The sequence below is a fragment of the Scomber scombrus genome, chromosome 12 (assembly GCF_963691925.1).
Source record: "Scomber scombrus chromosome 12, fScoSco1.1, whole genome shotgun sequence".
Taxonomy (NCBI): domain Eukaryota; kingdom Metazoa; phylum Chordata; class Actinopteri; order Scombriformes; family Scombridae; genus Scomber; species Scomber scombrus.
In genome coordinates this window covers 28,867,534-28,894,296 of record NC_084981.1, presented here as the reverse complement: position 1 = coordinate 28,894,296, position 26,763 = coordinate 28,867,534, and the positions used below count along the sequence as shown (strand labels likewise).

The 26,763-nt window shown below is 39.7% G+C and overlaps 1 protein-coding gene across 1 annotated transcript; it reads left to right on the top strand.

Moving 5' to 3' along the window:
• Positions 1 to 22,701: 22,701 nt before the first annotated feature.
• Positions 22,702 to 23,925, top strand: LOC133992113 (forkhead box protein G1-like). The gene has a single exon (XM_062430801.1). It carries the CDS (start codon positions 22,702 to 22,704, stop codon positions 23,923 to 23,925), a length of 1,224 nt encoding a protein of 407 aa, XP_062286785.1.
• Positions 23,926 to 26,763: the final 2,838 nt, after the last annotated feature.

Here is a 26,763-nt window from a genome sequence, read left to right as displayed (position 1 = left end):
TACTGCATTGAAGAAGGCTTTAAACTAGCGATTGAGACCATAAACACATTTTGAAAACGTTTACTGAGGTTAGAAATCAAGTGAGAAGTTGGTGAATTCTCCATTGACTTGTATAGAGACGGAAGTCCTTTTGACACCAAAATGGTCGCCCCCTGGTGGCCTTTTGATAGAATGCAGTTTTAAGTTACTTCTGCATTTAATGGGAACCAGAACTCCCTGCCTGGTCAAGCCCCTCCGAGAAGAGAAATTCACACATACGAGCAGCAGAATGTGCAGTTTGGTTGATTCCTGATAACGTCAATTTAACAATTTTCCAGCAAATGTTCAGTAAAGTGTTGATAAAGAGCTGCAGATTAACACTGAAGTTGCAGCCTGACAGAAATAGACATTTACAGGATTACACTGTGCAGCCAAACATTTAGGGGGGAACATTTCCATACTGATGTGTAATGTCTGATGTCACTTTTCATTCATCGAGTGTTTGCAGTGATTCTGCAAGGTTCGCAAGTTTAAAGATCCCTTCCAGTCATGTTTTAAAACACATAAGAATCAGAAGGCAGACGTCTGCTCCTTCTCTGTAAAGTCCATTCTCAGTGTTTCAGACCTGGAGGCTTCAAATGTAAGTATACGTCACATACTGGACAACGATTGGCTGCAGACGAGCTGTGATGTCACAAATCATGCTCAGTGGGATTTAAAGATGTACAGAGGGAAATCATTCATTTAATCTGTAAATGGTCATTTTTATTATCTCCTGTTTTTTGTATCAGAATAACAATATTTGTATCACTGTAAAACTTTTTTTATATTTCGTTAGGTTAAGTTCATATCCACAAATCAAAATATCAAAAACAAGCCCATCATTTAAATTATTTTCAATTGAGATAAAATATTATTTTGAGTCTTTATAACGTGCAAAAAATAAGAGAAGTTATATCTAACTTATCTGTTATTAGTATCTGTTATAAAAAATCTATACAGAATTTGTAATTGAAGAAGTATGTCACTTACGCCTTAACCTTTTATTTATTTGTCCTTATTTCTATTGAAGTTTTCTGTATATCTTTTTTCTTAATTTATGAACTGGAATGACTGGTTGCTTGTATACTTGTTTATTCTATTGTATATTCTGTTCAATAAAGAATAATAATTTAAAAAAAAAAGATGAACAGAGGAATTGTCCTCCTTCAGCAGATGAAGACAAACTCTGCATATGCATCATTTTGCACAGAGAAGACATCAAACATCTAACAGAAAGAACAAGAAGAAAAAGATATTATTCAAACTCGAAATGTGTATAAAGCAATGTATACGACATGTAGAATAATTTGATATAATGGTGCAACAGTCACATGAAATCAAGTAATCCTAAAGTAGCCTTGATGTGTTTCATGGTGTTTCCCATTAGCAAGAGTCTCAGTGTGTGTGGGCAGAGAATCAGGTGACATCCAAGACCAATCATATTTAACAGTTTCTGAAATAAATATGTTAAAAAAAAAAGGTTGTTACAGTGAAACTAGGCTGAATGTGCCACAGTGTTATCATTACAAGCCTTATACATCATCAGAGGTAATGTAACAAGAACCAAGACCAACATTTAACCCTCCTGTTGTCCTCCCGGGTCAAATTGACCTTCCTTCCTTCCTTCCTCCTTTCCTTCCTTCCTCCCTTCCTCCCTTCTTCCTTTATTTCCTTCCTTCCTTCCTTCCTTCCTTCCTTCCTTCCTTCCTTCCTTCCTTCCTTCCTTCCTCCTTCCTCCATTCCTCCTGTTCTTCCTTGACCAGAGGACAACAGGAGGGTTAAAACAACAGCAGCTACACAAACACACACTATCAGACCATGGTCACCTTTGGGGACGTTACATAGACTATAGACATTCATTTTCTGGAGACTTAAGGCCCATTTATGCTCAACATTAAATACAGATCCGGATATGGACGGAGCCTTCTGTCCGTGCTCCGCGTTCATTTCGTCCGTATTTCTGCACGTTTCCATAAAGCTTACGGATACGGGCCAAACGGAGCAGTACCTCCGGAAACCATGGGGGGGCAGTGTTGCTGTCACTACCCGATCGTAGCTCTAGTGAGACACGAAGAAGAAATAACAATGGCGGAACTTTTTGAGGAAAGGTTGTGCGAGTTGGTTAGAAACTTTAAACATATGTTTTTTGTCTTTTATGCAAGAGGAACATTATCAATATCTCCTCCACAGTCGCCATGTTTGTTTTTGAGTTTATTGTTGTCGTCATAATCGTTTGACTCTGTGCTGCCCCCTGGTGGATGTATCGGTTAACATCCATGCCAACGTAAAGGACGCATGGAAGTATGTGAGCAGTGACGTAACATCGTTTGAAAAGGACGTATACATTTACTACGTTCGTACGTTGAGCATAAATGGGCCTTTACTCTAATCTTAACCTTAACCACTGACCCAAGAAATCAGCTTTTTCCCAATAGGGGACACAGCTTTTGTCCCCAGTTGCACAAGCTGTCCCCAATTAAGCCTGAAGTGAGTCTCCAAAAGTAGTCTTAACAAAACACACAGACACACACACACATACACTATACCTAAGCCACCCTAACCCTACTCTTACCATAACCACCACTACTACTAATCTTAACCCTCATCTGAACCTTCACCAGTGACCCAAACTGACCCAAAGCCATCTGTAATTAACTCCTCTTAAATCTGGTTTGTGAAAGTAACATAAGTCACACACACTCACACACACACACACACACACACACACACACTCACACACACTCACACTCACACTCACACACACAGATGGCAGACACAACACCATCAGCAGAGAATCCAACTGTACACCCAACAAAAACTTTACCCATTAAACAATAACATAAAAATGTGTACAAAGCTTATACAGTCTGAAATTGTGAATGATCTTGTCACCATTGATGCTCTGATGTCAGTTTTTATATCTGACTGACAGTTAAAAAGAGTCTTTGTTTTTTGTAATGTGTTGTATGATGACACTGATGAAGGCTGCATGCCCAAACGCATTGGTCTAATGATAAAGTTGTTCTGTATAATACACGTGTTGCTGGAGCTTTGACCTTTTTACCTGGAAAAAGACTACTGTCCATCCATCAATTAACCAAACTGCTTATCCTAACATAGGGTCACAGGGGTTAGGTTTAGGGGGCTGGAACCAATCCCAGCTGTCATTAGGCAAGAGGCCAGGTAACACAGATTAGACAACCACAAAAAAAGATTACCTTATTATCTTTGTACAGAACATACATCGGAATTCAGGTGCGCTTAAGACCGGACTCGTATATCAAACATATATAAATATAAATAGTTAAGAATAAATAAATGCATCCATCCATCACTCATATATCAATCAATCAATCAAACTTTATTCAGGAAACAGTGAAGGTCCATAGTAAAAGACATACAATAGATACATAAATATAATACATACAAAGGTCCACAATAGGTAAAAAGTTCATTTATACACGTATAGACTTGAACGCCAATGGTTCCACAGTCTGGATGAGAACCTGAGCGAACTCACTGCAGGTTCACCAGTGTTGCAATCAGGCTGTTCAGTGACTCAGACAGTATAAATCTGTACATGAGGTTCTTAAGCACAGCAGGACAGCTGGATACAAATATACTCTCATCGACACAGCAAACAGACCAAACACTCATTCATGCTAGCTTATGGAGTTAAAATGGGATTTCTCATAGATATTATTGCACACTGTTATAATAAACAAATTATTGCACATTTTGTTGTGATAATAATAACTTTATTTATATAGCACCTTTGACAGACAAAGCAAAAGCAGCACAGTAAATATGATGATGAAATAAAAGACATCAAGTTACTGATTCTGCTAGCCTTATTTCCTCAGGTGATGTGTTCCAGGGGTTTGCTTTCAGTTCAGAGTTCATTATGTTGATGGCTTTGGGATAAAAAACAGTTCATAAAGCGTGTGATGCGTGTTCTGATGGACCTTTAGTGTTTCCTGGAGGGCAGCAGTTCAAACAGCTGATTGATTAAGGTGGAATGAATCTTTTAACATGTTTTGTGTCTTCTTCAGGCAACGGGGGGTGAAGATGTCATGTTTATGATGGTCTGTGCAGTTTTTATGATTCTCTGCAGAGACTTTCTGATTCTCTACGGCCAATTTAGAGTCTCCAATGAACCAAACCTGCATGTTTTTGGTCTGTGGGAGGAAGCCGGAGAACCCGGACAGAACCAATGCAGGCATGAGGAGAACATGCAACTACCCAAAACAGATCACTGCCACTCACGTCATCATGTGATAAACAAAATGCATAAAACAAGGGTTGTTTTAATATTTATTGGTCATGTGGTCACATAACTGAAACAGTAGCTTCTCATTGACTGATATTCACTGAATGAAGAGAATGAAGCCTTGTGATTGGTCGAGCCTGAGCAGTTCTGTGTTTCTATCTGTTCTGTTTTTATCATTCTGTGTTTCCATATGTTCTGTTTCTATGGTTCTGTGTCTCTATCTGTTCTGTTTCTATGGTTTCTGTGTCTCTATCTGTTCTGTTTCTATGGTTCTGTGTTTGTATATCAGTTCTGTTTTCATCGTTCTGTGTTTCCATCTGTTCTGTTTTTATATTTATGTGTTTGTATATCAGTTCTATTTTATGTTCAATGGTTGTATTTCTGTTCTGTTTCTATGTTTCTATCTGTTCTGTTTTCATCGTTCTATGTTTATATCTCTCTTGGCTCAACGTTTTTTGCAGCAGAGCAGCTCGCGCTCTCCCTCCTCCCTCCTCCATCTTCACTCGCCTGAACTCTGCCTGAACCTTCCCTTGAACCCTGGATGAACTTAGCTAAACTGACCCATTAATCTACTTTGGGTGTAAGGCGGGCTATACAGTGGTGCACGAGGTTCACCTCGAGCCAGACAGAGTGAGTCAGCAGCAGAAACACCTGCTAATCGCTGAACACGTGCACGTCGGCCAACATAACACAACGGGACAGCAGACTGCGTAAGAAGAGTAATGAAGGAGGAGAATTAATTTCCTCTGTGACGACGGATGAAAACAGCCGACTGAAGCACACAAGAGCTCATTTTAAACCTCAGAAACATGCGATTCAAATAATATCTGGCAGCAAAAAGAAACTCGGCGATAATCATCTGCTCTTTTTAGTTAATTTCTCCTGCAGAATATTAACAAATGAAAGTTTGAAATTTGTTTATTTCCTAGCAAACAGCATGTTATGAGTCACTGCAGTCCAATTACAGATGAGCAGAAACAGCTACAGAAATGTATAAAAACACACACATTATACATACATCACATTATATTAACTAAGTATTTAAGAGTGAAGGTAGCATTCATCTTTATGCTAAATATTATAATTTGTTTTGTGTTTTTTTGTGCTGTTTTCAAAGTTTAAAGAACAGCCAAGAGGCAAATCAAGATTAGTTGATGGCAGTTTATAGAAAATGTCACAATCTATACATTTATGTGCATGGACTACAATTTTCTATTCAATACGTTCAGTAAAGTTAATTAAACTGAGTCACTTCCTCACTGTCGATTTCAACATCTTTAACATTTCTCAACACAAAGTCACTTAAATCTTGATCTCAGCAATATAATAAGTTATTCTTTTTAATTATTTCACCAACAATTTGGAGAAATAATAATAATTAATAATGTTTTGGGTTGTATGTTGTCAGTAATTTCATTTTAAATTGCTGCTAGTCAACAGCAACCTGAATCCAAACTCCACTATCTCTGTTAAGAAAAGGTATTTTATATCTTGAGTCTTCCTCAATCAATAATAAACCAAGTCTTCAAACAAAGCACTCGTGTGTGTGCATCAAATCTTATCATATAATCTGGATTATGACGGCTTTATCCTATATAGGACTTTACATTTCAAATCCCCCCATATAATTCCTGCAATTGTGACTTTCATATATATTTCATCAAACTGGACTTTACATCGTGCATTACATTCAGCTTCCACTGTTACATTATTTATTTTATTTATGCACATTACACATTTAGTTGTTGCTCTTGTCGCCTTCGTATATTTCATACACTTCATTTCTTTGTCCATATTTCATTTAAAGTTTTATATCCTGTTTAAAAAACTACTTTTCCACTCAGTTTAATACACCAGGTCACATTCTCTGGACTTCTTGTAGACACTTTAAGACGTTTCATCTCTCATCCAAGAGGCTTAATCAGTTCAGACTGACAGGTGGGTAGTCCCAGGTATTTAACCTCAGTGGGCTCGTTATCATGGTCACTGATACCACCTGGTTCATTAGTGCTCTTGGCTGTTGTAATGAGAGTTGTTAAGAGTCATTAGAGTCACCTGAGACCAGATGTAAATGGTTGTTAAGTCTCCTGGGAATGGATGAAAGGATAGCATTGAAAGTGGGGGATTAAGAGTGTCTGTTAATAGTAGAGAAAGCATGTGTTGCAGTCATGGTACATCGTTGACGTTGTGCTACTATAACATTGATTTGCTTCTGCACCAAGTGAAGAATAAACCTCATATAAGGACATTCAGATCACACAAACCTCCTATTTCATGGTTTTGACCAGGCGGGGAATTCCGGTCCTCTGAAATGAGGCCAACGCGGAAATAACTTAAAACTGCATTCTATCAAAAGGCCACCAGGGGGCGACCGTTTTGGTGTCAAAAGGACGTCCGTCTCTATACAAGTCAATGGAGAATTCACCAACTTCTCACTTGATTTATAACCTCAGTAAACGTTTTCAAAATGTGTTTATGGTCTCAATCGCTAGTTTAAAGCCTTCTTCAATGCAGTATGATGTTCATTTGGGACATTTTGGCCTCCCTGATTTTATATGTGACGATAAAGCAGGGTATGCATTAGGGCGTGGCTACGTCGTGATTGACAGGTTGATTGGTTCACAGGTTCAGGAGGGCGGACAGATAGACTGCAGGAAATAGCCGTGAACTTGTTTCACACCGACAGTTTTCTCCGGAGTTTTGTGGTTACAGTCGTAACAGCTAACTTGGTTAGCATCACCAGGTTGCCGGTGTAGACTGTGGTAGATCCAACCCTCGCTACCTCCCGAACTCCGCCTCATGCTCCTCCTGATGCCCATATAGGTAGAATCCATGTTTTTATTTTTCCCGGCATGCACCTGAAATTTTCAAGATGGCGCTGCTCAGATCCGAAACTGTTGGCCACCGAGCAGCAGTCCACAAACCAATGGGTGACGTCACGCATGTTACGTCCATTTCTTATATACAGTCTATGGTTTTGACCCATGGATGTTATAAGAGCTGATAGGGCGCCGCCATTCAGCCTATTAGCCAATTTCCCCCTGTGGTCACTTGCGGTATTGCAGCAAAAAAAGAAAATCCCCCTGCAGCCCAAAATGCATTTTCCCCATAGTAAACGAGACGTCTTTAAAACAGTTGACAGACATCTCAAACAGCACAAAGGGTCAATTATGACTCTTCCTGTCATTAATTTTTGATGCATGGAGGTTTTATATATGTAAAACTTGTCATCACAATGTAAAGTCTAAATCTTTGGGTTAAATAAAACACGATATTTGACATTTGAACATTGGGAAAATTATACCTAGCATTTTCTAACAATTTATTGATTAAATTATTTGAGAAAACACAGATTGACTGACTCCAGCTATGTACTGAACACACACACACACACACACACACACATGATAGTAAACTGAACATCTTTTGGTTTTTAATTGATGGGCAGACAAAACAAGACATCTGAAGGATATTTGGGAAGTTATACCGAGTATTTTTTCCCTATTTTCTAAGCTAACCACGTCCTAACTCACACATGAGATTGATATCAGCTGCACGTCTACTCAACATGTCAGCATGTCGCCCAAAACACTCAACTATTCCTTTAATGTTGTGTTTTGGCACAGCGACTGTGACCCTGGTAAGATTAACACAGCAGCAGGTTTCACTGCATGTTGCCAAATCTTTAACTAGTCTTAAAACACACACACACACACACACACACACACACACACACACACACACACACACATGCATGCATCAAAATAAAAACACTTACTGAACAAGCACCGCCTACCACACACACACACACACAATTTCACAATCAGGATTTCATCACTGTTTTGTCAATGTAGGTCAGTGTGTGAGCAATCCCAAACACACCAGAGGGTGAAAGGAGGCGGGGGGGAGGGGGGATGGAGGGGGAAAGAAAACATCCCAGAATGAATCAACCAAATGTTTTGATTTGTAACGGACGCTTTGTTTTCTCTCTGCCTCGTGGCAACATGGGAGATCTGTCGCCGTGCCAACCCTGCCTGCCTTTCTCCTTCCTCTTCCTCCTCCTCCTCCTCCACCTCATTCTCTCGGTGATGAGTGTGTACATGTTTCCTTGCGCTGCACTGCACTGTTTGTGTGTGTGTGGGAAAAGCCCTGAGGGGTGTGGCATGTATGAATGTACTTATATTCAATGTGTGTGTGTGTGTGTGGCATGTTTTGGGAGGAGCGATGAGTGTGTGTGTTGGGTGGGGGTTTTTACTCTAACACCCGGTGCTATTAATAGCTGTAAACTCTGGATGACCCTGATGCTGCCCGGCGAGTCAGCTTGATTTAGTTTGGCGTCTCTTGGAGTTACGGCTTGGGTTTGTAATAATATCACCAACATGGAGGACCTGGACCCATCTCCTCTTTGCACTGTACTCTCCAGAGGGAGTTACCGCGGTAACAGTGCGGCCGCCTCGCTCTTAACGTGCTTTGACAGAAAGTAAGTTCCTGTCCACTGTCCTCATTTCTCCACTGAGACTCACCTCCTCCACCTCCTCCTCCTCCTCTTCGTCCTCCTATTTTGTGCTGGATCACGTCATGCCCGATAAGCGAATATGAAACAGTTCGCCGACGATGCTGTCATATCTGTCACAATCTGTTTAAAGCTGAGCGGATGACAGACGGGCGTAGATACCTGAAAAGAGAAAAGAAATTCGGCTGAGAGGTCTTTGTTAGACATCCAGCGAGATAGCGTCCGTGATCCTGGAAGATCCAGTTGGTGACGAACAACACAAAAGCGGGACCTTAAAAAACTGAGATGACAGAGGTCAATCAAATACCCGCCACAGAGGTCTCGGACATGGCGCCGGAGCTGGAGATGCAGCTCATGCTTGAAAAACAAGCGTCAGTGATCCCTCATACTGACGGACAGACTGTCAGATCTCATCATATTTTCCACAAACTATCGATGAATTACTTGACATCGCTTCTCTAGTTTATACAATAATGTGGCCTCTATGAAAGAAAGTCAACAAACCTCTGAAGTGTTTTAGAACAATACTTCTGAGGTCTGACGGCATTCAGGTTTCAAACACATTGTGGCTTTATTAAAGTTCTCCATGAAGTTTTCCAGATGATAAATGTTTAATTTAATTAATTGCTGAACTCAGCACTCAGGACCCTGCTGCGATATAACACCCAAAAATTGGGGATTTGAGAATGAAGTTGTAAAGTTTTGAAGGAACAATGTCAGTAAAAGGTAGTCAAATATATATCCACTTGTTCACTTAACTTCTGCATGATAAATATATTCTATTCTGTGGAGAAATGTGTGTTAAATGATGCATTTAGTATACATCCACATGAACCACTGCAGGAGCTGCTGATTATTACAAACCCACTGACTGAAGGGACACAACTTCTATCTCTACATAATGAACCAAGTTAAAGTTAAATCCCATCATGAAGCGTCTATGTAAGGTGTTCCTGCTGTGGATGCTGCTGGATCACCTTCACTCCGTAATCCTGCACATCTAAAAAGGTTCATTGAAGGATCTCTGGGTGTTTTAGGGAAACATTTCTGCCCTAAAGCTGCACAGATAGTGTTCAGAGGACAGGTTCACTATTACTCAATGATGGAGGACTAAACCCACAGTCTTCCTTCTGTGGAAACATGGATTTAAAAGTTGATCTGAAGCTAATATGAAGCTTCAGCATCCAAATGAGTCAAATCTTCATCTTCTATGTTTCAACGTTACAGTGTTTTTAGTACCAAAGTCTTTTTGTTACTATACTTCCACCACAGCTCAACAGGGAAACACTAAGAGGGAATCTGATACTAAAAAGACTGTAAATGTGTCAGATATCACTTGATATAATAACTCACACTGATGAAGCTCAATAGAAGCTGATCATCTACTTTTAAATGACTGTGTGGAAACACTGTGGATACAGTCCTCCATCACTTTACATTGAAAGCACATTTGAAGGAGATCTTTTAATAGTCAGTATGAACAGGAGGAATGATTACAGAGAGGAAAACCTCTTTATTGTTCATATGAGACACCTGACTGCTAGTTTTAAGACAGACTTGATAAATTGTGAAACTGTCCTTTAAAGTGACACTGAAACCGAAATAATCTTTATCTTCTGTCAGCTGACGTGTTTCTGAATGAAACAGGATTTAGTTTTGAGAGGTATTTAAACATAATCCTAAAGATGTGATTGGATTTACCTTTAAAATTGAGCCCGACTTAGCAAATACAACATGGTACTAAATTCATACAGAAGATTGTTTGACGCCGAACGTCCGAATAAAATAAATTAATGTATTAGACTTCAACTGTAAAGTTTTTGCCTGCATAAATCCAAACACACACCTGTTAATAAGTAAGATATCGCTCTGGTTAATTTTATGTTAACACAATATAGACTGCATGGGAAAGAATCCCAAAATGAATGTAAAAGAAGGTTGTATGATAACTGATCTGTGAATCCATAAAATTACCATTAACCTTCTTTCCTCCCTTCTGTCTGTCCTTTCTCTCTGTCCTTCTTTCCTTCCTTCCTCCCTCCCTCACTCCTTCTTTCTTTCCTCCCTTCCTTCCTCCCTCCTTCCCTTCCTTCTCCCTCCTACCATCATTCCTCCCTTCCTTCCTCCCTCCCTCCTTCCTTCCTCCCTTCATTCTTCCTCCCTCCTTCCTTCCTTCTTCCTCCCTCCCTAGCTCCCTCCTTTCCTTCCTTCCTTCTTCTTCCCTTCCTTCCTTCCTTCCTCCTTTCCTTCCTTGACTCGAGGACAACAGGAGGGTTGAGTTCAAGTCTTTAGAGAAAAAGAAAAGATGGATTTTGATATAAAGATACTTGCGTAAAGAGATACATGAATAATGAACATATGGACAAAAGATTCGACTTAAGGCCCATTTATGCTCAACGTACGTATGAAAATGTACACGTCCTTTTCAAACGATGTTACCGTCACTGCTCACATACTTCCATGCGTCCTTTACGTTGGTATGGATGTTAACCAATACATCCACCAGGGGGCAGCACAGAGTCAAAGGTTTATGACAACAACAAACTCAAAAACAAACATGGCAACTGTGGAGGAGATATTGACAATGTTCCTCTTGCATAAAAGACAAAAACGATATATTTAAAGTTTCTAACCAACTCCTCAAAAAGTTCCGCCATTGTTGTTTCTTCTGTGTGTCTCACTAGTGCTACGTATCGAGTAGTGACAGCAACACTGCCCCCCCATGGTTTCCGGTGGTACTGCTCCGTTTGGTCCGTATCCGTAAGCTTTATTGAAACGTGCAGAAATACGGACGAAATGAACGCGGAGCACGGACAGAAGGCTCCGTCCGTATCCGTATTTAATGTTGATTATAAATGGGCCTTTAGAGACTGCATTTTTTTTACTGTACTTTTTTCTGTACATGTTTTTTTAATGCATGTTCTTTTTTGCAGTGCACTGTACATCCGTCCCTGCAAATAACTGAAAACTAGGATTCAATTTACTGACATTAAGTTGAAACATTTTGCGATGTTGACGATTTGAATGTTGCATGCGTGCTTGTTCGAAGCCAAATAAATGAACAGACCTCGGGCGATACATACTTAACATGATGTGTATGTAGTTTGTTCGGTGCTTTCATACAGTACAAGCTGCCAAACCATATGAAGGCTGAGAGATGCGAAAACACTTAAAAAACCAACTGGAGAAGAAGTGGCCATGTAATCCTGCCAGTGGTAATGCCTTGCTCCGTCCATTTAGCTCCACTTACATGTGTATGCCTCAATATATATGCATGCATGTGTGGGTGGCTGTGACATCATTATTTCATACCATGATATCATTATTTTATAAGGACATTAATGATTTACAGGTACAATATTGCACACATACACACATTTAAGGAAAGCTTTTCTGGCTTTAAGATGTTTGCAGCATACGTTTTTTTATTTTTACATTGATCCTCAAAACAAAATGCAGCTCATAAGCTTTTAATCCAGGTGATAGCGGAGCTGCTGAATCATGTAAAGATCTAATTTCCACCAGGTGTTAACACGCGATCTGTATCTGCACGTCTGAATAAGATAAACCTGATATTCATGCAGGTGTGAATACATGCAGAATACACTTGAGATGAGTCTGGGTGTCTTTGTGATGAGGTGTAAATGACATCAGATTTGGTATTCACCCAGATCTCAGATGCTGTCACTAAAAATAAACACTTAAAGCCTCAGAAATCCTCCACTTAACGACGACAGATGAATTACACAAGAGGATAATTTCAGGACAGATATTTTTTCAAACTCAATTTTTAAGAAAAAAGTGTTATAAAATGACACATTAGAATAACTCCCCTAATGTTCCCATGATCATAGCAAAAGGAAAAAACATCTACATAAGAGGCAAAAACTGATTCAATCAACAAAATACAAGTAAGTCATAAAGTACATGATAATAATAATAATAATAATAATAATAATAATAATAATAATAATAATAAAATAATGAACTTTATATATGGAGCATTTTTCAAACTCCAAGTTACAAAGTGCTTCACAAGGCAGCAAAATACATAAATTGTAAAGTAATTACATTTCAAACAAGAACAAATAAAAAACAATTTGATAAGTACAAATCAATTCACTGTAGTTAAAAAAGGCAAATCATATTTAAAGGAGACATTAGGCTCATAATGTTAATACGCAACTATGATCAGAGGCTGTAAGGTCACCTGACTTCACCTTTTTCTGCTATTTAAATGAAAGCTGCATCTCGAGGGACTTCTACACCATGCAGAATGAGGGTTATGTGATTGGTGGTGCAGCAGAGCTAACAGTACTACTAGCCAGCCTCTCTGCTAGTTCTGATTTACCTTCTTTACAGTGTTTTTAATGTTAGCCTAGTTAGCAAAGCTAGCAGCTGCCTCAATCATATCTCACGTTGCTTCCTTTGATCTGTATCCTACTACTGCCGCTGCCTCACCTGCGCTCTGAGGATGGAGATGATGAGATGACCAGGTGTCAAAAAAGCTAAATCAGATCACATGAAGGCTCTGTAATTATTACAAAAGTAACTGAAATTGACATTATGGCTCCTAAACTGACATGATTTCACTCTTATTGGATTGAATATCCGTCACTTCACATGTCAACTACACCTGCATAAGTGTGAAAATGAACTGTATGTCTTTATTAACCCACCTTTGCTGTCATAATTAGTCTTTATATATAATTTCTGAACTACAAATGATTCATAAATACCTCATCACTCACTGTTTAATCCTTAATGAAGCTTTCAGAGAGAAGAGAGCACAATTGATTGGCTGACTGATTGATCCTGTTCTAAAGCAACTAAAGATAATTCCAGTTTATGACAACTTGTAATTTTATCTATCAGTAGGTCAAAGTTGAAGCTGGTAGTTTTACTGCACATTAAAAAAACAAACAAACAGGTTAACAGTAAAATTCAGAGCACAGATAAATAAGGAATAGAAGACAAGATTAAAATAGTTTAACCACTGAAGTGATGATTAAGGAGACTCAGATCCAATCGTATTAAGATGGGTGGGTCTTTATCCGGGATTTAAAGGTGGTAATAGAAGAGGAAGATCTAATAGTTAAGGGCAAACTGTGCCACAATCTGGGGGCAGAGATGTGGGAACGCCTTTAGATGTTGACTGGGAATGTAGAACAGAGAGGAATAACTAATCAAAGATGCCACATTAAAACAAATAGATGGACAAAATAGTGTCATTTACAATATAAAATGCAGCAAGACATCATGGAAGTCTATAGAGAGGTCTGCTGGTATAAATGTTTTTTTTAAGGTGCTGTTTAAAACAGTTCAGAGATCCAGTAGATCTAAAATATAGTTGAAGATGATTCCTTCATTTCTTGGGCAAAGACTGTTCTGTAGTCTTGGTTGCTAAGGCGGTTGCTAAGGCAGTTGCTAAGGCGTTTCTTTATTAACCCTCCTTTATTATATTTCCATTTTTGAATGTTCAGGTTCACTTTAGGATAAGTCATCGAATTTATGGCCAAAAGAAAACGTTTTCAAGGTGGGTTTTTTCACTCGAAAGTCAAAATAGGTAAAATTAGACCCTAAACAGTATGTGAGGGTTAATGGGAGACATGGTCAGGTGTGAGACCATTAATTACTTCTTCACTGTATTATTATTAATGTGTTTGGGTCTTGATATCACAATTTCAGCTTGTCCAGTTTTTAGGTTTTGTTTGTTTGGTGTCACAGTTTTATGTCACTATAAATCTCCATTTTTGCCTCTGTTTCATTGCAAAATCTAGCACAGTGTTCTCATGCTTCCCTCAGGCTAAAATGAATGTTTATTTCTCAGCCCGCTCATCCTTTAACATGTAGCTTTCACACAGCTTTTTCTTTTCTTTTCTTGGCTGGTTTTCAAACAAGCCGTTTAACAACAGCAACCTTACTGACTGCAATGACAAGCAGGTGGCTGGATAGTGACAGCTGGGATGATGATGTGATCGTGATGTATTAGGGCCCAACCGATAATCAGATGAATACTAATAATAATCTGAGGAAACGTGGAAGATCTTCAGAGATGAACCCTGAGTCTCACTCCTGTTAATTGAATCCTGGCCTCAGCTGGACCTTTAACCCTTCTGCCTTCAGCGTCTCCTCTCCTTGATTATTTAATTGGATTTAACAGGTGTAATCAATAAGAAATCAGCGCTTCACCGACACTCCCCGTCTTCCTAGAAAACAGCAGTTGGTCCTGAAGTTTGTGCTGCATTAAATCTGTACAACGAACGCTGCGTCAGGTTTCTGTCTCCATCCTACGGGAACGAGGAGTCAGCCAAGTTCATGTTTTGTGAGAGCAGACTCATGATAATCTAACTCTTAAAAGCTGCTTATAAATAGTTGTGCTGTTTTGGCAACAGTGCTGTAATCTGTGCAGCTGGTCGGGGAACTCGAGCCAGCGGAAAAAGTGACACCAGCCGCCCGCCCGCCCGACCGCTGAAACCGTCCGACTGTGGAAGGTGAAAGCAGGGAGGACGAGATCTGCACGGTTCTTCTGTCAGAGAGGAAATAAAGAGAAGTCTCATTTGGTTTGGTTTGTTTAGGCTGATGTGGAGGAAACGAGGATAGACTTTCACTTTCCAGGTGGTCTCAGTCCTCTACTTAAACCTGTAGTAAGTGGCTTTTACTCTCTACCAACTCCTGAGGGAAATATCTGGCTCTTCAATGAGCTGAAACTCACTATAAAGCTGAGAGGAGCTGCAGAGTCTCTGATAATTCTTTGTAGCTTCATCACTACGAGTCAAACACATGACACACTGACAGATCAGCATTTAGCTCCATCACATAATCTGATTAATATGAAAGAATACCATCAGAAAAATCCTGCAAACCCAAAGAAAAGAGTGATATATTCTCACAAACATATCATTTAAAAATCACTGTAAATGTCCAGACTTTCCTGCAGTTGTGGACTTTATTTAACTGACATCTGTCTAAATCCACAATTGATTAAATATACAAGAGACCAGAGCGTTTGTTTGAGGTGCAGACGTTGCCTAGAAGGAATATGACAATGTGAAAGTTAAAGTCTTAACAAAATATACTACAATTTTGATGCAGGCCGGTAAATTTACAGATGTAGAGAGGTTTATATTGCATAAGTTTGTACCATTGAGAAACATTGTTTAAAGAGGTTACAGGGTCAGGAAGTTTGATTGACCATCGAAAATCTGCACTGTGACGTATTTCCCAATGAAACATGTTTGATCAGTGTGCAGCTACAACAGGGATTTAAATGAAATACTTTAATTTTGGTCTCAATTTTTTTTAAATTGTTCTTTGTTTTTCTTCCTTCTTCTTCATGTTGTCCTCAGTCTACTCTTTGTTCTGTCTTATTATCACCTTGTCAATCAACTGTGAAGGACTTTGAACTACATTAACCTGTATGAAAGCTGCTATATAAAATTTGTTTGGATCACTTAAAGTAGAGTTCAGTGTGACTGTCAGCTCCACACGCACAGCTCCTCACCTGCTGTTAGATCAGGAGGAAGATGAGAGAGAATCATGACTGAGAGTATTTCAACAACAAGGTGCCTCCTTAGTCTATTTTTAAAAACAAGTATAGATGGGGACATTTGCAAGTCTTTATCAAGATTGTTCCATACCTGTGGACCTTTACAAACAATACTGAGGCTGGTACATTTGAGTTTCCGTTTTTTTTCCCTTAATAAAATGCTTTTTCATAGTCTGATATGAATGCGGAAGAAAGGAAATTGGAATCAGGTTACAAATTCTTTCATTGAGCTTATTAACAACACAAAACACAGTACAAGCATTATGAAAAGTATTAAGTTCAGTAATTTTCAGAAGGCCATAACGATTAAACTGTGTCTAATGGCGCCTTTTACGGCCTCGCAGATTTGACCCGATGACAGTGAACGCGTCATAGTCACTCGGCATGGTTTAGAGCCAGTTCGTGTTTGTCCCAAGCGGGGAGTTTCGGTCCTCTGAAATGATGCCAACGCGGAAGTAACTTAAAACTGCATTCTATCAAAAGGCCACCAGGGGGCGACCGTTGTGGTGTCAAAAGGACTTCCGTCTCTATACAAGTCAATGGAGAATTCACCAACTTCTCACTTGATTTCTAACCTCAGTAAACGTTTTCAAAATGTGTTTATGGTCTCAATCGCTAGTTTAAAGCCTTCTTCAATGCAGTATGATGTTCATTTGGGACATTTTGGCCTCCCTGATTTTATATGTGACGATAAAGCAGGGTATGCATTAGGGCGTGGCTACGTGGTGATTGACAGGTTGATTGGTTCACAGGTTCAGGAGGGCGCCTCATGCTCCTCCTGATGCCCATATAAGTAGAATCCATGTTTTTATTTTTCCCAGCATGCACCGGAAATTTTCAAGATGGCGCTGCTCAGATCCGATACTATTGGCTTCCGAGCAGCAGTCCACAAACCAATGGGTGATGTCACGGATGTTATGTCTTATTTCTTATATACAGTCTATGGTTTGTCCACATGTGTCAGAGGAAACTCAGTGGGTCAGTCAGCCTCGCTCCAACCCTCCAACCCTGCTCAGGATAATCAGGTAATGAAGGCGGAGAGATGAATGGAGTTTCCCCTTATGGAGCAAGCTTACAGTTCAGGCTGCTTACCTTATAAGAGGTTAAGCCCATAATCATTAATGTAAGAATGCATCAAGTCTCATTGGCAACATTTGCTGCTATATAGATATAGTTTGATTGATTGGCTGAGTGATTGATCCTGTTACCGAGCAACTAAAGATAATTCCAGTTTATGACAACTTGTAATTTTATCTATCAGTAGGTCAAAGTTGAAGCTGGTAGTTTTACTGCACATTAAAAAAAACAAACAAACAGGTTAACAATAAAATTCAGAGCACAGATAAATAAGGAATAGAAGACAAGATTAAAATAGTTTAACCACTGAAGTGATGATTAAGGAGACTCAGATCCAATCGTATTAAGATGGGTGGGTCTTTATCCGGGATTTAAAGGTGGTAATAGAAGAGGAAGATCTAATAGTTAGGGGGCAAACTGTGCCACAATCTGGGGGCAGAGATGTGGGAACGCCTTTAGATGTTGACTGGGAATGTAGAACAGAGAGGAATAACTGATCAAAGATGGCACGTTAAAACAAATAGATGAACCAAATAGTGTCATTTACAATATAAAATGCAGCAAGACATCATGGACGTCTATAGAGAGGTCTGCTGGTATAAATGGGTTTTTTAAGGTGCTGTTTAAAACAGTTCAGAGATCCAGTAGATCTAAAAGATAGTTGAAGATGATTCCTCAGAGTTTGGGCAAAGACTGTTCTGTAGTCTTGGTTGCTAAGGCGGTTGCTAAGGCAGTTGCTTAAAGAGACAGGAGCTAAAACGGTCTGTTAATAGACAGAGGCTGAACTGAGCGGCTGTATAAAGGACCAGTAGAAGATAAATTAGGAGTTTTTAACTGGAAATCATGTAAAGATATTCCAGTAGAGACACAGAATATTAATATAGAGCTGGAGATGTGAAGAATATGAGTTATTTAAAAGTGTCTAACTCATAATAAATCCAATTGAATCTCACATTTTTATCAAGATGATGGTTAATATATATATATATAAGAGTGTGTGTGTGTGTGTGTGTGTGTGTGTGTGTGTGTGTGTGTGTGTGTGTGTGTGTGTGTGTGTGTGTGTGTGTGTGTGTGTGGCCCAAACAGAGCCTTTGTTGGAGGTACAGATCTAGTTAAAGTTAAACAGAAGCACCATCTGGCACTACAGCACAGCCGAGATTTAATACGGCAGATTGGAGGAGGAAGACCTCGCGTGTGTGTTTGTGTGTATAATCAGGATTTCGGCTCTGTTGTCATACAAAATCTACAGTGAGTGCAAACAAACAGTGATCACTGAGCTCTGTGTGACACTGTCAACTTTAAATAGATTTTTTGTTTTAGTTAAAGTTCTTCATTTTTAAATCGTTTCAAACTTTGATCAACAGCGACATGAACATTAAAGCAGCAAATAGTCTCAGAGGAGAAGCTGAAATGAGGAAATCTTAACTTGAGAAAAAAATACAAATATTTAAATTATTAGTTAATTAATTGGCTGAACAACTCTTCTGTTAAAGATGCATCATTATGGTTTTAGTGGTCAGCTCTGACAGGACGGCAGCTGCATTAGATGTTTAAAAAAAGCATATTTTATGTGATTTTATAAACTTTTCTTACATGAAACTGTAATTTATATAATAAATAAATAGAAATAATTCTGACTTATAATTCTGATAGTCAACAAACTGCATTTTAACTATAAATTTAGCTATAAAAGGGGTGAAACTTTATTTTAAAAAACAGTTCAGTTCAACTGATTTCTGTCATGTTTGTTCCTTTATCTGTGACGCCGACATTAAATGATTATCGTGGCTTAAAGAATATGTTTACATTGATATATAACAGACCCCAGCAGCAGCATCAGCAGATCTGGATTAACAAAGCAGGCAAAACTCCAGGAGCCCTGAAAGCTGCAGGCTTACTGTAAATCTGCTGCACTCTTTATGGGAAATTTAGGGAAATGCATATATGCCATATAAAGCCCAACATTAACCGCATATATACAGACATGGATCAATTAGTTTCCAGCCTCTTAAATGTGAGTGATGCTTTTCTTTTGTTAAATATGATGAATATCTCAGTGTAGGACGGTTGTTTGAATGAAAGAAGCTATTTTAATACACGACTTTTGGACATTTTTGATATTTTCTGACATTTTTATAGACAAAGATTGAGATTCATTGAGAAAATGAGCTGCAAACAATTAGTCGATTGACAGAAAATTCATTATGAAGTTTTATGAATCTTGCTGATCAAACATGATAATAAACTGAATATATTTAGATTTTTTTGACTGCTTATCAGACAAAACAACATATATGAAACCATCACCGTTAAAGCCCTAAACGATTAATTGACTAATGGAGAAAATAATCAGCTTTAATCAATAAGGAAAGTCTTTCTGCTGATCATTAAAGGTGTGCATGTGTCAAAATCTACTTTATTTACCTTCATTATTTCAGTTTTGTGCTTTTATGTTGCTAATTTCTGCAGCAGTGTGTTAAATCTGGACGTATAGAAAACTGTAGGCAGAGTGGGGGGATGTAAGGGGGAGGGGTGTGTGTTTGTATGGAGGGGGGGGCAGGGGGGGGTTAATGGGGGGGCAGGGGGGTCAATGGGGGGTCCAACAGCTCATATATGATCCATATGTTCAGCCTGGTAATACAATATGAAATCATATAAACAACAACTGTCTTAACGGCCTTACACAGGAAATCAATGCTATGAATGTAACACAATGATAGTAACACACACACACACACACACACACACACACACGCACACACACACCAAGTTCACGACCTGCTGCACGCACGCTTGTACTCTCACCTGCAGGATTACGTGCACGCACATCGGCCGTGTGCTCGCTCCCGGCGTGCCGTTAAATTAGCGACAGATGAACTTATTGATGCAGCGAGGTGAAATGATGATAATGGTTATAATGTGTGTTGTATGGGGAGGGGGAGAGGAGGGGGGGGGCAAACGGTGGTAATGATTCGTGAGTAGCATGGGAACAAAGAGATGCACGTGCTCAAGGCTTTGCCCCCCCAACCCCCCCACTATGGCTTGCGGGCCCGGCCGAGGACACGACGACCAAGCAGCGGCCCCAGCTTTTCCTGCAGAAACACGCGGGTTTATTCAGATCACAGATATTTACTGATAATGTTTGGACAAATAAAAACATAAAAGAAGGATTTTGATTGTTAGATATTGTTTATGTTCTGCTTCTCTGTGATTTCTGTCCAAATATCATCGCTTTTAGTGTCTCATAGTCTCGTTACACTGCAGCAGCTTAAATAACAAAACATTAAATTCACTGTCTCCATCTTTAAAAACAAACACTTATTAATTGACTCATCATTATTTAAACCCAGAACTTTTTACAGTGGAGAGAAAAAAGAGTTTAATAATTTGCTCTGATGAATTTTGAGGCAGGACTGCAGTCTTGATTTTAACTACTCTAAAAGTTTGAGGAGACTTTTTAAAAGTGTCTCTTGTTTCTGAGAATTCCCCCAAAACAGCCTGGAATATAATTCTGCTGCAGATGTTCTGATTCCTCTCATTTACTGTAATGTAACATGTTGTTATGTATAAAAAAAACCCAGACAAACAGACCCCCCAAAAACCCACCAGAGGAATTTAAACTCTCAGAAATAAGACTGAGGACTTCACCCGAATATCTTCAGTGGCAGCAAAGCTCCTAAATATGAAGTTCTGGGTTTTTCTCAGTGTGAACAACATGAGGCTTCAGCGAAGAGCTGCAACAAGATGAGACAGACAAACACCTTTTTTCTGCCTTTAAAACCAACTGAAGGAAAAAATTTAGGAGACAATTCAGATTTTAGGAGCTTAACCTCTAAAGCATGAGACCCCCCCCTACAGTTTCTAGAGGTTTTTGGCTACAGCAGTATAATTCAGAATGTGTTATTCACTCTAAAAATGTCAATTTGTGTCAGGCGGAAATTCATTTATGCTGTGTTCAATCTTCATTTATTCTGACCCAGTAACATATATACTGATGCTTTCACCTCTGCATGTATCTCACAAGTGTTACTTTTATTATGATGCCAAGATTATTCATATAGACCTTATAGTTGCAGAGATATACTAGATTCATGTTGGGTTTGTTATATTCTAGCAAGTGGTTAAAAAAACAAGGTGGCTATTTATAATAATAATAATAATAATAATAATAATAATAATAATAATCATCATCATCATCATCATCACCATCATCATAATAATAATACATATTAAGTCATTATTATGTCTGTTATCTTGCAGCATTCACAATATAAAAAGGTTCATTTGTGCTGTAGTCCTGAATGCTGCCAACAGGAGGCGCTCTGGTTCCAGCGTCAGACCTGCCACCCTCGAGTGAGTGTGTGTGTGTGTGTGTGTGTGTGTGTGTGTGTGTGTGTGTGTACGCGCTTCCTGCCAGGCACAATGATTTTTTTTTTTATTACTAGACAATAGCGACGCGCTCAGTTCTCTCCCCCCCCCCCCCTTCCCTTAAAACACACACACATGAACGCACACTGAACGTGCACGCGCAGTGTTTGCCGACATGTATTCAAACTATTATTGTCGTTGAGAAAACAAAGCCGAGGAAGCTGCCTGCCCCCTGAATGCCTGCACGCACACACACATACACACACATATACAGACGTGCGCTTTTACGCACAAGCTCAGACCGGAGGATTTTACGCACACATGCACTGAGAGGAGGGCGATGTGTGTGTGTGTGACGCACGGCACATTTACTTCGAGCGAATTTAGGGAGAAGGTGCACGCGCAGTTAAACACCGACAGAATTTTTTTTTCATGTCACGTTTGTGTTGTTGGAGACAGTAAAAGGTTGGTGGAGACTCCGTTTGGACGCGGAGAGGAAGGAGCAGAAAAGAGGATTTGTTGTCAAAATCACCAAGTTGGAGAAGCTCCTCCTCTCCGTGATGTAGCTGCGAGTCGGAACCTCCTTAATTACTAATTTCTCCACATCCAAGCCACGCTCTCTCTCTCTCTCTCTCTCCCTCTCTCTCTCTCTCTTTCTGTCTCTCTCTGTCTGTCTCTTTTTTCTCTCTCCACTCCTCCATCCATGCATCTCTCATCCTGACCCTCCTTTCTCTGTCTCTCTCCTCTCTCTGTCTCTCTTTTCGTTTCCAGCCCGGATAACGGAGGGTGGACGAGCTTGGAGTTGTTGTTGTTATTATTATTATTATTGTTTATTTTTTATTATTATTATTATTATTTATTCCTCATATTTATTTTTTTTGGGAGACCGACCTGCCACCGGGCATGGAGGATGTAAAAGACCCGCCGACCGTCCACCGGTCCTCCTCCTTCAGCATAAAGAGCCTCCTGCTGCCCTCCAAGTGCGACCGATCGGACCCGGCTGCTGCAGCCGCCACCGGAGCCTCGGTCACCGGCATCCCCGGGACTCTCTCTCCCTCTCCCGGGTCTGACTCTGAGAAGTCGCTGGACCCACCGGAGGAGAAACCGGGCAAGGAGGAGCAGGGGGAAGAAGAGGAGGAGGAGGGCGGAGGAGGAGGAGGAGGAGGAGAAGGAGGAGGAGGGGGCGCCAAGGCAACACCGGAGCAGAATAATAACGGCAATAATAATAATAGTAGCGGGAAAAACGGGAAATATGACAAGCCACCGTTCAGCTACAACGCTTTGATCATGATGGCGATCCGGCAGAGTCCCGAGAAGAGGCTCACGCTTAACGGCATCTACGAGTTCATCATGAAAAACTTCCCGTACTACCGGGAGCACAAGCAGGGCTGGCAGAACTCCATCCGGCACAACCTGAGCCTCAATAAGTGCTTTGTGAAGGTGCCGCGACACTACGACGACCCGGGAAAGGGCAACTACTGGATGCTGGACCCGAGCAGCGATGACGTTTTCATCGGCGGGACAACCGGGAAGCTCCGCCGGCGCTCCGCCACCTCCCGGGGCAAGCTGGCGATGAAGCGAGGGCTGCGTTTTGCGCCTCTCGGTTTGGGGATTAACGAGCGTGCGAACAACCCGCTGTACTGGCAGATTTCTCCGTTTCTCTCCCTGCACCATCACCACCATCATCACCCACACTACAACGGATCATCACCCGGATTTTTGAACCAGGCGGCCGGCTACGGGTCGCTGCTGCCGGCGGTGGAGCAGCTCGGTAACGGGGATCTGAGTCGCTCCATCCTCGGCGGGGGATTGACGAACAGTTACGGGATGAGCACGTCGCCGGTCGGGCTGCTGTCCGGTCAGACTGCCGGGTATTTTGTCTCAGGGACCCAACACACTTCGGCTGGACCGGGGCAACCGGGAGGAGGAGGGCCACCGCATCCTCCTCATCTCCAGCAGGGTGCACCGGGGTACGGCGGCCTTGGCACCGGCAGCTCCCCGCAGTCTCTGCTGTCAGACTCGCTCAGAAACAGCTCTCTACCGGCTTTCTCCCCCGGTGTGTCCGCCGGGTTTCCCGGTGTGCTGTCCCATCAAAAGAGGGTGACTCCAAACGCTTTCCTAAACTGAACTTCCCCTCTTCTTCCTCTCAGTGGATGGCACCGGGACGAGGACGCACAAAGATGTTAAGGGCAAATAATAAAATGGTAAATATCAACAACGACAAAAAAACATTGATCGCAAAAAATATATATATATATATATGAAGTGAAACTTTTTTTTGGGCCATATTCTGCCCCCCGAAGTGCAACGGGGTTATTTTGATTATTTCTTCTTTGCATTTTATTGAACAACAAAAAAAAAAAAAAAAAAAAAAAAAAAAGGGACAAACTTTTGTTACCCGCGGGTTGTACAACTGTAAACTAGACTTGCCAAAGGTAACGCTATAAGTATATTTCAAGCTATTTATATCTTGTACAAAGATTTTCAGTACTTTTCTTTGAGTCTTTTATTTATGTTTTGTATTTATTGTACAATGTATTTAAATTCTATTTGTTAGTGTTATACTCATCAGTATTGAGGAAGCGCGTGTGGAGGTAATGGGGAGGGAGGGGGAGGGGGGGGGTGAAATAAGGCATACAGGGTTAATAATTAGCCTATTTATGAATTTTGAGACAATCAAGGAGAAAAAAAAGACAATCAAAACTTTTTCTTTGCTCTGTTTTTTGTTGTTTTTTTGTGTTTTTTTTGGAGGAAGTTAAATGAATAAATAAAGCCTTAAAAATCTGCAGAAACAATCAGGGGTTTTGAGAGGAAAAATAAGCCTACAAATCATATCTCTACTCAGGTTTGACCCCAGAATATTAATAATAATAATAATAATAATAATGATGATAGTGATGATGATGATAAAAACGTCTCTTTGTGAAGAGTTTCCTTCCAAAACAATAATATCCAAAGTACATTAAATGTAATTAAGCAACAAAAGAAAAAAAAAGAAAAAAGAAAATCCTTCCTGCATTTGACTTTAAGTCCCTTTAAATAAGAATTCATGGATATATGATTTTGGAAAAGAACTCTTCATGTTAAATTATGCAAAACAACGCAGCTGAAATATGAGTTTTAGTGTTTTTTTCTGTTCACTATAAAAGCCCACATTGTTCTTTTCAGTTGTAAAGTGTGTGTGTGTGTGTGTGTGTGTGTGTGTGTGTGTGTGTGTGTGTGTGTGTGTGTGTGTGTGTGTGTGTGTGTGTGTGTAGGCCTGTATGAGCATGCAAGCTCCTGCGCATGTGCGCTAAGTGCCGCTGTATAGGCTATAAACAAAAGAACCTTTTTTTTTTTTTTTAATATACATTTTTGCCGCTTCCATCCCTTTTTTCCCGGTAAAAGTTGTGACAGTAACCGGAAGAGGCCTCTTCATGCTGGGACGGTTTTGGGTTTTTTTGTTGCAGATTTTGGGCCTGCCCCACACACACACACACACACACACACACACACACACACACACACACACACACACACACACACACACACACAGCTGGAAAACTTGTATCTCCAAAACACACACTACTTATATTAATCTTTAGTTTTGGAAACACGCATCAGCAGCTGAACTGAGCGTCAAAATTAAGCTCTGAAATTTTAAAAAGGAGTTATTCCCGGAGCTTTCAACCTTGTCTCACGGTGTTTGACTCACCGTGAAGTTGCCTCAAGTTGTCATGGACACTTTCACTTCAGTTAATATGAATATTTTTGGGATAATGTTGCAGTTTTTATTGATGAATCCATTTAAAAACATCATTTAAATGCCTCATCTTGCACTTAAAATCAACACAAATGGAGATATGAGCTTTTCAGCGAGCTGCATAAATGTGCAACTTGTTTAAATGTATTTCATGTATTTTTTTTGGGAGGAATAAATGTGCACAATCAGCTTCTGTGACAAAATAATGTGCAGCAGCTGATAACAGCACAGCCGCCATTTTCACCGTGGTTTATTGACGGTAATGATTAACGTGTGACGATCTTTACCGATAACCGCGGTTCACGTGAAAAGACAACTTGGTGCTTTTAGAAACATAAAAAAGTAAATAATTAAACTTTTTTTTATTGGTTTCATAAAGTTTAATCTTTCTGCATTTTAGTGACTTTATTTCAACATGTTGAAGGTTTATTAAAAAGCCTGTTTAGCTCAAAATTATTCATTTTATTCACGATTCATTATAAAAAATGCTGAGTTGTCTTTTCACCAGAGCAAAAAAATGTTCATGTGGAAATGCTGCTTATATGAAAATGATTTTTATTTTTCTTCCCCTCCTTAAACTGATTTAAAATAAAATAAAAAATCCTCATTAAATTATTGATTTAAATTATATTTTAATTGATACACTAAAATCACTCGACACAAACCGGCCATCGTTTCCTTTATAATACAAAATAAATACATTAAAATAAACTTTTTTTTCTTAATCAGCTAAATTAAATAAAACACATAAACCATGTTAATGCTGATTTTGCAGATTAATACTTATTGATCTTTTTCTGACTGTTTACAGAGACAAAAAAAGCTCTTAAAGCTCTTAAAGGTCATTTTTACATCAGTGAGAGCTCTGCGACTGCGTTGCAATAAAACAAACACACAATATATTATTTCTATTGTTTCATTTTTATTTTATCGTACAACAAACAAACAAAAAAAAGCAGCGTTTTGACAATCAGAGGATCGATGGCTGCTGTATATCGATCGGTCCGGCCTCAGCGGAAACACAATCCTGATCATTAAATATCACCTCTGTAGAAATAAAGCACATTAAAACCTCCTAAAAAGAGCACGAAGCAGCAGATAATCATTATGATATTTTTACACAGCATTTATAAACAATGTGCAGCTGAGTGCATTTAAAAAAAGTGGGAATCAGCGATTTTAAATTAAATAAACACTTTAAAAAACATTTAATTCAGGTGTAA